Source organism: Gadus morhua, chromosome 19 (assembly GCF_902167405.1).
Source record: "Gadus morhua chromosome 19, gadMor3.0, whole genome shotgun sequence".
NCBI classification, from domain to species: domain Eukaryota; kingdom Metazoa; phylum Chordata; class Actinopteri; order Gadiformes; family Gadidae; genus Gadus; species Gadus morhua.
In genome coordinates, this window is record NC_044066.1 from 3,295,001 (window position 1) to 3,308,770 (window position 13,770).

Genomic DNA, 13,770 nt, shown 5'->3' on the forward strand with positions numbered 1-13,770 from the left:
TCTGTCATTCTATATATCTGTCTGTCTACCTATTTGTCTGTCTGTCATTACCTGTCTGCCTGTCTACCAGCCTGCGTCACTAACTGTCTGTCTACCTGTCATTACCTGTCTGCCTGTCTACCATTCTTCTACCTGTCTGTCTACCTGTCTGTCTCTCTACCTGTCTGTCTGTCTACCTGTCTGTCTCACTACCTGTCTGTCTGTCTACCTGTCTGTCTGTCTACCCTGTCTGTCTGTCTACCTGTCTGTCTCTCTGCCTGTCTGTCTCACTACCTGTCTGTCTGTCTGTCTACCTGTCTGTCTGACTAACTGTCTGTCTACCTGTCTGTCTGCAGTAAACTGAAGTGGAAGGTCCCTCTCTATGTGGGAATCCCCCCGGCCCGTCGCCATGGACACACAGCCTTCGTCCTCCACAGCCAGTGAATATGACCCCAATATGTACACATCGTCATGTGATGAGGCCTGTGTGCTGAGGAGAGTATAACAGCACCAGGACTTTAACATCCATGACCATTACAGGTGTTGACGGTCTTAAGCCTTAAACTCATTGGAATCACACATGGCACCAAAGTGAAGCCAACAGACTTTTGCTTTACTTGACATGAACATGAAACAAAGTAGCTGGCCTGCGTTCATGTTTAGAGCCACACAGCAGAGCAGTGAGCAGTGCCGGAAAATTTTTGCTGTCTTTGTTATCTGTTTGCATGGCAAACAGTGCAGTCCCAGTCGAGTCGTGGGACTATTTGTGTGTATGGAGTTAGATAAATAATAAATAAACAGAATAAATTACTTTAAATACTTATGACTGGTGCTTGAAAAACGATTGTATCAAAGCGATCTCACAATGGCATGCTGGGATTACCTTTGGTCTCAAGCTGGTATTCAGTACAAAAGCACTCCCTAACACTCATGTGATATTGCTTGAATTATCTATATATCTATAAATATATAAAGCAGTATTGCCATGTTTCATTGACAGCTGTACATATTCGGAGGAAAGAACGAGGAGGAGGAGTTCAATGATCTGAAGGTGATGAAGCTCATCAACCCCTCAGAGCGACAGCCAGGTAGGCCAACGTGTAGGGCTGTTGGTTTCACCATGGCGTTACCGTAGTGATTGTGTTGCCATAGTGATAGTGTTACTATAGTGATATTACTCTAACCGTAGCGCTCTTTGTACCGTAGTGATGGTGTTACCATAGTGATGGTCCTGCCATAGTGATCTTATTGTTACCATAGCAAAGCAGTTAGTACAGGGATGGTGTTATCATAGGAAAGGTGTTACCATAGCGATGTTGCTGGAGGGATGATGTATGACGATGGTGTTACCATAGTGATAACCCGTTGTATTTCTCTGTAGTCATGAAGGAGATTCTGTCGGAGTTTGGTCTGCAAGGAGTCAACCACAGGTAATTGATTCACCCCAATGCCTGTGCAGATATATAGTAGCAAAATCATATGCTTTAACATATTAGTTCATACATATACTAGCATACCAAACACATACCACACTAATAGTGTCCCTCTGAATACACTAAGAGTACCACAACTCATCCCTAACCCTAACCCTAACCACAAACATAGAATACCAGCATAGAAAACACACTTTCTCACAAACATTTATGGTGTAACTCTGTTAATAATGTCCTATTACTATATATTCAAGTATGTATTATGGATCTCAGTTATAATAACAAACTATTAATACATATTGATAGGTATATGTGCAATACACACAATACATGTGAATGTATTGTGTGCATTGTATTGAATATGTATCATATTGTAAAACAATTTCAAGTTTCAGAATGATGTCACTTAAATGTATTAAAACATGAATGTGGTTTTAAACTACTAGCTTCACTCCGACCTAAGGCTACCAAACATTAAGTACCAACTCAGACACCCGCCTCCATCGCCCCCCGCAACCAGGGGCCACCCAGCAACACAGGTGTTCCTCTGACCAACATACCACTTCCTGTACTGGAAACAAACTTCCTGTCGGCATGTATACTTTATATATGTTGCGTTACTCCTTTTCTACATCCATTCCTTAATGCTCCATTGTGTTATTCATACTTCTGTTCCAATTATCTGAAGGGATATCGGTTTCCCGTAGAACTGATTAGTTGCAGTAGCAGTCGCAGAATTACTAAAATGTTGTTTTTCAAGTTTCGGAATAGTGCTACAAACCAAGACATCCTTGTGATTAGCCTAGCATGCTACCGTCGAGATAAAGGTGTATAGTTAGCCTAGCAAGCTACCCTTAAGATAAGATCTATAGCTAACCTAGCATGCTATCCTTAAAATAATGCAGTTAACCTAGCATGCTATCCTTAAGTTAGGGTGAATTAACCTAGCATGCTATCCTTAAGGTTAGGGTGAAGTTAACCTAGAATGCTATCCTGCTATCCATGCTATCCTTAAGGTGAGGGTGTATCGTGACTTTGGAGCAGTGAGGGACCAGGCCATGGATATGATCCACAAGGCCTTCTCTCTGCTGGACCAGGAGTTCCAGAAGCTGGACAGGTGAGGCAGAGGACGACAGATCACATTGATTGGCTGTTTGATTAAAGACACTCTGGCAACCTCGGTTTCCTTTGTGACAGCATCCACATCAGAACAGTGGCATGTATTGAGTGTAGTTCGGTTACCGGGGGGAATTAGTGGTCGTAGTTGGTTGCTTGGTTACAGGGGGAGCTAATGATTGTAGTTTGGATGCTTGGTTACAGGGGGAGTTAGTGATTTTAGTTTAGTTGCTTGGTTACAGGGGGAGTGAGTGATTGTAGTTTGGTTGCCTGGTTACAGGGGGAGTTAGTGTTGTAGTTTGCTTGCCTGGTTACAGGGGGAGTTAGTGATTGTAGTTTGGTTGCCTGGTTACAGGGGGAGTTAGTGATTGTAGTTTGGTTGCCTGGTTACAGGGGGAGTTAGTGATTGTAGTTTGCTTGCCTGGTCACAGGGGGAAGTTAGAGTTGGCCCAGGCTGCTACTGCCCTGCAGACTGAGAGAGAAGAGCTACGAACACAGAGACAGCAACAAGAACAGGTATAGATAAATATATTGTATCATTTTTACATTATTAAACACTGTATTAATCCAATGTCAATATGTGTGTGTGTGTGTGTGTGTGTGTGTGTGTGTGTGTGTGTGTGTGTGTGTGTGTGTGTGTCTGTGTGCGTGTAGGAGCTGGAGGACATGCTAGACAGACATCGTAGTCAGAATGAGTCGTGGCTGAAGGCCAGAGCGTTGGAGAACGACCGAGAGAAGAAGGAACTCTACATACTGAGGGTACCTCCTCAGTTTAGACATCATCGTCTATATCACTCTTAACATATATCACTCTATATACAATAATCTTTACTTTATATAAATATAATATACACCTGTATGTCAGTTTATACATCATCCTTCTATATCACTCTTTACATCTCTCTCTCTCTCTCTCTCTCTCTCTCTCTCTCTCTCTCTCTCTCTCTCTCTCTCTCTCTCTCTCTCTCTCTCTCTCTCTCTCTCTCTCTCTCTCTCTCTCTCTATCTGCATATGTATATGTATATATATATATATATATATATCTATATTATATATATATATATATATATATATATATACATATATATATTCCTGTATATAACTATACATCATCATTCTATTTCCCTCTAAATCCATCACTCAATATATATAAATCATTCTTTCACTCTCTCTCTCTATATATATTTCACTATCACTCTATATATGCTTCACTCTATACAACATCACTTTATATATTGCTTATATCTCGTTTGTCATTCTGTGTATTTGTCACAATATAATATGAGGTCATTGTGTGTGTTGCCATAGGAGGAGGTGTTAATATAATATTGGAGGTGTTCATATAATACAGGAGGAGGTGTTAATATAATATAGGAGGATGTTTATGTGTGGGTTGATAGACGAGGTGACAACATAATATAGCAGGAGGTGTTTATGTGTGTATTGCTACAGGAGGAGGTGTACATATAAAATAGGAGGGGTGTTTATGTGTGTTTGCTACAGGAGGAGGTGTTAATATAATATACGAGCCGGTATTAATCTAATATAGGAGTGTTTATGTGTGTTGCTACAGGAGGAGGGTTAATATAATATACGAGCGGTATTAATCTAATATAGGAGTGTTTATGTGTGTGTTGCTACAGGAGGAGGTGTTAATATAATATACGAGCCGGTATTAATCTAATATAGGAGGTGTTTATGTGTGTTTTGCTACAGGAGGAGGTGTTAATATAATATACGAGGTGGTATTAATCTAATATAGGAGGAGGTGTTTATGTGTGTGTTGCTACAGGAGGAGGTGTTGCAGGAGCAGGAGCAGCTGAAGGAGGAGCAGGGCAACATCCAGAAACGCAGCCAGCACCTCCTATCCATCATGCAACAGTTTAGATAGACAGACAGACAGACAGACAGACAGACAGACAGACAGACAGACAGACAGACAGACAGACAGACGGACAGACAGACGGACAGACGGACGGACGGACGGACGGACGGACGGACGGACGGACGGACGGACGGACGGACGGACAGACAGACAGACAGACGGACAGACAGACAGACAGACAGAGTAATACAGGTATAGAGAGAAGGGGTAATACAGGTATAGAGAGACGGTAATAAAGGTATAGAGAGACAGACAAACAGTTATACAGGTTTAGAGAGATAGAAATATAGGTACAGAGAGACAGAAATATAGGTATAGAGAGACCGAGTAATACAGGTATAAAGAGACAGTAATACTGGTATAGAGAGACAGACAAAGTAATATAGAGAGACATACAGGTATAGAGAGACAGAGTAATATAGACACATAGAGTGATATCGATTTTGACAGACAGACAGAATGATAAGACTGAAAGACATATCGAATGATAGAGGGACAGACCGACAGAGTGATATTGATATAGACAGACATTCAGACAGAGTGATATAGAGTGACAGACAGACCCAGAACGATAGAGTGACATGAGTGAGATACATAGATGGATATAAATATATATAGATTTGACTGACTTGTTGCCGAGATAATATTGATGAGAATAAACTCCTTATAAACAGGAACAAGGTGTGACGTCATGTATCGTGTCTTAGCGGGAGCTCTGCTCTTGCTCACAATAGTCGTTTGTGTGTGTGTGTGTGTGTTGGCCGACGATCAGACTTCAGTCTGTTCATTAATTCAGCAAGTCGATGAGGTATCGCGTCTTCTTCTCACTGCCGCATTTAACAACCAAGTGGATCACTATTAAGCAAAGGGGCACGAAGTCATGCGCCTGTTGTCGCCACAACGTGTTTCAATGGAGCACTATGTGGCATCGGCCAGAAGGGGCGGGCCGGGAGGGAGATGGGAGCGAAAGCGTTGACGGTTGCTTGCTGTGTGTAGTGTGTGTTAAGTTGAGGAGTGCGTGTTAAGTTGTGCGGTGTGGACGGGAAGAGCACAGAGTCGACCCTTTTCGTTCCGCTTCAAGGGGAGGCATGATCTCGCCATTCCGCTGATCGCAGGAACACACCGGGGTAGAGGTGTTGTGTTTGTGTTGAGGTGAACCAGAGGTAAGCCTGATGCTACGGCTTCTCATTCTGAAAGGACCGTAGGCCTACGTGTGTTTTAAAATGAACATGGCGCTGCCGTCAGGTGTGTGTGTGTGCGTGCGTGCGTGCATAATGTGTGTAAACAGTGTAGAAGGTTGTTTGGTGCGTGTGTTCGATCAGGTGCTCTTCTTCAAACCGCCGTGTGCTAGGAGGAAGAGCCTACCTAACGGCAAACCACCACCGGTTCGCTTCAACGTGTGGAACCGGATATTGGATATTTGGTGACGTCATTTTACATATTTTTGTCGTTGCGAGTCGCAGGCCTACAATGATCCTCGACGAGTTCCTCTGCTGAACTCGTGTTGAGGCTGATTTGCATGTTGACTCAGTGGCAACGCCCCTTCGAGGTCACTAAATCAAATCAAAGGTCGAGCCGACGCTTCGCTGCTCCGGTCTACACCTCAGTGGTAGTTTAGGGTACTGGAAAATATAGAACTGATTAGATAGAGCACTTTACTTAAAGATCCCATGGCATGAGAATTTCACTTTCTGAGGTTTTCTAACATCAATATGAGTTCCCTAGCCTACCTATGCTCCCCAGTAGCTAGAAATTTCGTTTGGTGTAAAACGAGCTATAGGCATTCTGCTACGCCTTTAAAATAATGAAGCTCAGACGGGCAGTTTTGGAATTTTTCCCCGTATGTCGTCATAAGGGGAGATGCCACCTCCCCTTTCTCTGCCTTGCCAGCCCAGAGAATTTGGACCGCCAATGAGACAATGAGCTTTGACGGTGCGAGCGCCACATGTGTGTGTGTGTTTGTGTGTGTAATTATTACACACACTAACGCAAGTGTGTGTACACTTCTTTGTAATTTGGATAACCGTTCTGCTGTTGGTGTAATGGCGCATAACACGTCGGGTTCTCTGACGTCTCTGATATTTCCACAACAAGACTGTAGTTGGGGTTATCTCAGCCATGGTTGAAAAGGAATTGGGGGAAAGGAACTTTGGCTTTGACTCCCTGAAGTGCATGAACCACGACATGGAGGAGAAAGGGTTGTTGCCCGCGATTGTCTCCCGCTTGAGCCCCGCTTCCCACTGCTCGCTGCCGGTCTCCCTCGGCAGCGAGGCTCCGGCGGGAGACAATCGCGGGCAACAATCCCTTTCTCCCCCATGTAGTGGTTCAATCTAATTCAGATTGATGTGGACGTATTACCGGTATAAACGGTATTAACTTTGAAACTATAGGTCAACCGCCTTCTTCTCTCTCAACTCTCCTCTCACACTCGGTGACAGCGGCTGGCAGCGCGCCAATTCTCGGGGTCTTATAACGTTCTATATATAATAGTATAATATAATTTATATTACATAATATCACGGCCAAAAGCTCTGTGCGTCTCCGGATGGCCGTAGCGCGGGGAGCTCACGTAGGGATTGGGCTTCGCGGGGTTTGTTTACCGGCGTTGCTATGGTTACCGGTCTTGTGAGGAAGCACGTCAATTCTCGGCCGCGACAATGCTCCCGCACAGAGCAGAACTGTGGCCTATTCTACACATTTAAATTTTCTTAATTATATTATATTATTCATTTTTACTGAATTTAAAAAAAAAAAAAGAATAAAAAATCGTTGTAGCAACACCGAGTACTCGGTGTTGGCCTCACCACCGGTAACACCGGTAATACCGTATACTGCGGCAACCCTACTGGAGGCACACACAGCTTTTGTCCGTGATAATATATATTCTATGATATAGATATCTATGTATAATATGATAGTATTTAGATATAGAGCTCCAGGACTCCCGCCGGAGCACCCGGAGTGTTCTAGAATATTTAGAGAACACGGCTGAAGGCTGTGTGCACCTCGCCATTGCGGTGTACATCTACTGTAAACAGAGCGCATGGTACCGTGGACAAAAGCTGCTCAGGGCCACACCCCCACCCTCCCCCTTTACCCGCCTCTCTCTCCTCATTCGCATTAAAGCTGCAGACACAGCAGGGTTGACATTAAGGTTTCAAAAGCACTTGCTCATCGGGCAAGTACAGGTCAGGTTCAACTTGCCCGAATGTGATGTTCACTTGCCCAAATTATAATCAGAATCGTGAACAGGCCTCTTTTTGCCAGGCACGCGGCCTGGTTTTGGGGGGCTCCGAAAAATCCTCCTAGATCAGACTGAAGCTGAATGTTAGCTTCCACACATGTTGTGTTTAAAAAATAACAAACTTCCCTTTGTTTACTTATTTATCGAGCGGTCACATCGTGCCATGAAGTGATTACAGTCCACCGTTGCAACCTATTAAAGCTATCACCAAGTTATATGTAGACCTGCATGATTTCATGCAAATGTACTTAACTAAATGTCAGAGGTAGTAGCAAAGATATGTATTTTTTAACTTTCACGTTTCTTGTAGCTCTAACTGAATGATCACAATCGCGTTTCCAGTAGTGTTGTCAGTCACGATACTGGATTTTCTAACTTTGACCCTATACCTGGAAAAATATCGATATTCTATACCATTTTCGATATCAGGGGAAAAGTTTTTTCAGGAAAGAACATACCCAAAGTAAATAGAGTATATCTCCACAACTGCAAGGGCGATAATGTCATCTTTGTGCCAAAAGAAAGATTGTTGTGCAAGTGAAATATTCAATGTGGATGATACTTGGTTAAAGTGAATAAAGCCATGGAACACAGCATAAGTGGAAGATAACATTTCCACCTGAAATTATTATCGGTCGTTATCATTTGGGAGCGATGTCTTACTATGAGACACAAATAAAGGTAGATATCTTACAATTTTGACACTTGACACCTCTATTTAAATTTCAGGGCAATATATTCGAATGCACCAAGCCAAACACTCGCAAATAAACATATGGCCACTAGATTGAGCTGAAGAATATGTTTTCTGATTGAAGGCAATTTACCTATTTCCTAAGAAATCTTCTCTTATTCATTGATTGACAATACCATGTTTAATTGCAAAATTTGGCCCAGACACAGGGTTATCTGTTTATGGTGGTTTTATTCGATTTTAAAAATCACAAAGGTAATACTTCATTTTTGGTTGTTAAAAGAAAAGGGGACGTTTCTTCTTAGTTGTTATTTGCGAGTTTTAGTCACAGAATGATATGGTTTGGACTGTTGGAATAAGTGGAGGCTCAGCTTTCATGTAATATATAGTTTGTGAGGGTCCAATTTCGTGAAAAAGATCGGTATTGCTGTGCATGTGCACAGTTATGAAACCCAAAACAGTGTTCTTGCATATGACTTTCCTTGGTAATTTGCCTCAATCCAAAGTACTTCCAAACTGCACTCCTCCATCACTTCTCCATTTTCCTTCTACCTAAACCGTTCGCGGAGGCGCTGCACTTGCGATGCTAGCTATGTTGGCTAACCTTAAGCTAACGGCGGGGCTATATTCGCACTGAAACGATGCGTGTCTGTTAACTCGCTTTCCGAGAGAAGAGAAGACAGCACGCTGATCAATTGCAAATACTTATATTTTGTGTCTATTTTGCGGCAAAAAAGGTTGCAGTTTCTAAAAACATTTGAATAAATAGCCTTTATATTAACATCCACCCAAAATCTTCTTGCCCGTTCGGGCAACCAGAAATCAATCTCAACTTGCCCAAATATGACTTTTGGTTGCCCCGGGCAAGCGGGCAACCGTTAATGTCGAGGCCTGCACAGCAGCAGCGCATTTGGGGAAAGCTCAATGTGCGACTGGCTCGTAGTGGCTGTAATTCTACACCACGGCTGAATTTCGGCAATGTCTTCAAATACTGCGTTAGGGGCCCACTTATATCTGTATTAAAGCATCCATAAAGTAGCATGCCATGGGACCTTTAAGTCAGTATGTGTGAGTGTGTGTGAGTGGGCAGATTTCCATCATCCACTACCTAGCTCATCTAGGCTACATGTATAAAAGGTATGGGTAGTTAGTGCACATGCAGTGTTGTCATATAGTGGGTGTGTGTAGTGAGCTGTTAAGGGGCTTATTTCTCTTTTGCCGACCTTCTGCCTCTGCAGCACAAAATTCCCCTGTGCAAATAAACATAGAATATATTCTATGAACAGGTGAAAGAGTCTGAGCTGGGAGAAGAGAAGGAAAACAGACCGGAAACACCTTGCTACCTGCAACAGGTAGCAACCACCTCCACCCTACTGCCTCGGTTTCACCTCCATCTTAGTCTCTCTGTCGACGCCTCCACCTTACGCTCTGTCTCCACCTCCCCCTTACTCCAATAGTATCCAGCTGCAATCCTGGAGAACAACACCCTGGCGTGACAACAACAACCCAGGCGCGACGGAAATACTCTGGTTTGACGGAAGTGATATTGAGTAATATTCATGTTAACTCTCACTTACTTCTATGAACGAAGTGCAGCTAATTTTTCAAAAAGGACACAGTATTATTATACATATAACATTTAGCGAAAAGTAAATAAACCACGGCACGGCTTTAACAAGAATATTACTCAATATATTAAGATTATTGACGGTCTCACTTTCCATGGTTGATCTTTGGTTTCTGATAGCGATGTGTAAAAAAAGTTAAAAAAATAAATCACTTCCGTCACCCCAGAGTACTTTCGTCACGCCTGAGTTGTTGCTGTCATGCCAGGGTGTTGTTCTCCGGGGCTGCAGCTAACTCTCTGTCTCCACCTCCCACTTACTCTCTGTCTCCAACTCAACCTTACTCTCTCTGTCTCCACCTCCACGTTACTCTCTGTCTCCACCCCTACCTTACTCTCTCTGGCTCCACCTTACTCTCTCTTCGTCTCACCTCCACCTTACTCTCTCCAGCTCTACTTTAGACCTTCACCTTTATTTTATTCTTTCTCTACCTTCACTTCTTTGTAACTCTATCTTCCCCTCTTTGATGCTCTATCCTCACAGCTACGTTCACTCTCTATTTTCAGCTATATCTTTACCTCTATGTTACTCTCTATCCTCCCATCTACGTTGCTCTCTCTATCCTCCCCTCTACGTTACTCTCTCTATCCTCCCTCTACGTTACTCTCTCTATCCTCCCCTCTACGTTACTCTCTCTATCCTCCCCTCTACGTTACTCTCTCTATCCTCCCCTCTACGTTACTCTCTCTATCCTCCCCTCTATGTTACTCTCTCTATCCTCCCTCTACGTTGCTCTCCTATCCTCCCCTCTACGTTACTCTCTATCCCCCTCTATGTTACTCTCTATCCTCCCCTCTACGTTACTCTCTATCCTCCGCTCTACGTTGCTCTCTCTATCCTCCCCTCTACGTTACTCCTCTCTATCCCCCCCTCTACGTTACTCTCTATCCTCCCTCTACGTTACTCTCTCTCTCTCCATCTTAACCTCTCCCTTCCCTGGCTCCCCCTGTGCTCCTCAGGTTGGGTGATCAGGGGTTGGGAGCTGGGCAGAGCGGCTGTCTCCCGCCTGCCCATGAAGAGCTCCCAGCGGCCCCGGCGGCCCGACAGCAGCCCAGGTACCACCTTATATGAATACACATACCAATATATATCTATACACCAACACACCAGTATATACACCAATATATACTGCAAAACACTAGTATGTATGCCAACACACTAGTATATACATGAATATATTATATATACTGCAAAACATGTATGTACACCAATCAACTAGTATAGTAATGTGGGTCAGGTGTGAGTGGTAATGAACATGTTATGTGGTGCAGGACAGTGTAGCCTAGAGCTGAGACCCAGCCCCTACCTGCTCTACAGGACAGTGTAGCCTAGAGCTGAGACACAGCCCTACCTGCTCTACAGGACAGTGTAGCCTAGAGCTGAGACCCAGCCCCTCTGCTCTACAGGACAGTGTAGCCTAGAGCTGAGACCCAGCCCCTACCTGCTCTACAGGACAGTGTAGCCTAGAGCTGAGACCTAGCCCCTCTGCTCTACAGGACAGTGTAGCCTAGAGCTGAGACCCAGCCCCTCTGCTCTACAGGACAGTGTAGCCTAGAGCTGAGACCCAGCCCCTACCTGCTCTACAGGACAGTGTAGCCTAGAGCTGAGACCCAGCCCCTCTGCTCTACAGGACAGTGTAGCCTAGAGCTCAGACCCAGCCCCTACCTGCTCTACAGGACAGTGTAGCCTAGAGCTGAGACCCAGCCCCTACCTGCTCTACAGGACATCCAAACACAATCTCAATACTGATGAGACAAAAGCATCTGCCAAATGACTTAAGAGTAAATAATGAATACCTCAAAAAGATATGCTGTATCGTATTGCCTTTGTATTGTGGATGTCATTTATAGTTTTTGCATTGAACAGTAGAATTTAAACTACCCTAGAACCTTAAAAGAGCTTATTTATGAATCCAAAAATGTGTTGAAAGTGAATCAGTTTGTCTACTTGCTTATATGTATGTGTGTTTGTTTCTACGACGACAGGCAAGGCAGGTGCTTCAGTAAAGGAGTTGAAAAAGAAGAATCCCCACAAGTAGGTCCAACCTGCAGTCATCTGGAGAAATCTAGAGTCATCAGATTAAATCTCAGATGTAGTTAATCATCAAATAAAATTTTATTTGTAGTTAGTAATCAGATTAAATCTGTACTTTAGTTTAAAATGTTAATGTTTCATTAAATAGTAACGATTTAAGTGGTTTAACCAATGCAGCTCAAGACCTTGTAGGCTCTTTTACAACGGTGTGGTGTGTGTTGTGTGTGTGTGTGTGTGGTGTGTGTGTGTGTGTGTGTGTGTGTGTGTGTGTGTGTGTGTGTGTGTGTGTGTGTGTGTCGCTGTCAGAAGACATAAGAGTGCCGTGGGATCCCCCATCATCCCGGGACCCCCCAGAATCAACCTGGTGGGACGCCGTATCCAGCACGTGTGGACAGACGGACATGTGGTCTGGAAGGGGACGGTGCTGGAACAGGTGAGGGGTTATACCATCATATATATCATATATAACTGAGGGATCCCTCCCCAGCCCTGCCCATATCCACCATCATGAAGGGGTATTTCACCTGTGAAAGTATGGCTGCGCTATGTTCCACTCCAGGGGCCTTTTACCCCTAGCAGTTCAGAACACAAATGGAGTTTACAACACAGATGGAAGCCAGAAGGCCACTAAGTGGTAAGGCCCTGTGACAAATGGGCTGCGTCCCGTCACCTCGATACCTCTGTAAGGCTTCTTGTAAGGCTTACAAGAGAGTGACATGTGTGTTCGGTGGTCATCCTTTACAATGGGGAGCTAGCCGGGACAAACCATTGAATATAATAACTAAGATACAGAAACCTTATAGCTTGACAGACACTTGATGTTAGAGTGACAAATTTGCGCAGAGATATAGCCTAATCTAATGATTCAAATAGGTTAACATAAAGGATATAGGAAACTGAGCATCTCTCTGGCATGTTACGAAAAATATACACAATATATATGTGCATGCGTATATATTATATATAATCAATGGGATCAAACTTTATGTGAATATTGATACTGGACAAAATAAGGATATCTGCATTTCTTGATACTGGGTGGAGTAAGGAGTATAGTGTAGCATAGTCCCTCTTCCAGTCCACCTGTTAGCTCTGCTGGGCTCCTGAGACGCCCCGACAGTTTGGAGTCAATGATAGAGCAGGTGTATCATTGACTCCATGCTGCCTTGGCAGAGATCTCCCGAGTGTGTGTGTGTGTGTGTGTGTGTGTGTGTGTGTGTGTGTGTGTGTGTGTGTGTGTGTGGTGTGTGTGTGTTGTGTGTGTGTTGTGTGTGTGTGTGTGTGTGGTGATGGCGGGTTTAGCCCCTTCGCAGCAATGCGCAACAGGTGTGCAGCCTCACCCAGCCCCAGAGTCCACACACACTAAGGCCCAATCCCATTTCTCCCCCTTACCCCTTCCCCTTACCCCTTCAAAACAAGGGGGAGGGGTAAGGGAAGGGGTAAGGGGTAGAAATGGGATTGGGCCTATATGTATACATTTTGATATACTAATAGGAATAAGTATCCATGTAATTATATGTATATAGATGTATGTAATCGTATATATTTATACTGGATGGAATAAATTCAATATATATATATATATATAAATATATATATTGGCCTATATATTTTTTCAGATTGGATGGAATAAATACATCTATAAAATGTGTTTGTTAATATATACATCCATACTGTATGGCATAAGTATACATTTTCTAACTGGATTAAATACATATTCATGTATGTATTCCTACTGGATGGATAAGTATGTAGGTTTT

General features: G+C 43.5%; 1 protein-coding gene across 1 annotated transcript in view; it reads left to right on the forward strand.

Moving 5' to 3' along the window:
- The window catches only part of LOC115532463 (rab9 effector protein with kelch motifs), an 11,486-nt gene extending 6,997 nt beyond the window's left edge, over positions 1–4,489 (forward strand). Inside the window, 9 exon segments of the mRNA XM_075074170.1 lie at positions 336–419; positions 958–1,067; positions 1,361–1,409; positions 1,859–1,871; positions 1,874–1,951; positions 2,429–2,529; positions 2,960–3,044; positions 3,183–3,287; positions 4,321–4,489. Coding sequence (XP_074930271.1) covers positions 336–419; positions 958–1,067; positions 1,361–1,409; positions 1,859–1,871; positions 1,874–1,951; positions 2,429–2,529; positions 2,960–3,044; positions 3,183–3,287; positions 4,321–4,419 — 724 coding nt within the window. The 3' untranslated portion in view covers positions 4,420–4,489.
- Positions 4,490–13,770: the final 9,281 nt, after the last annotated feature.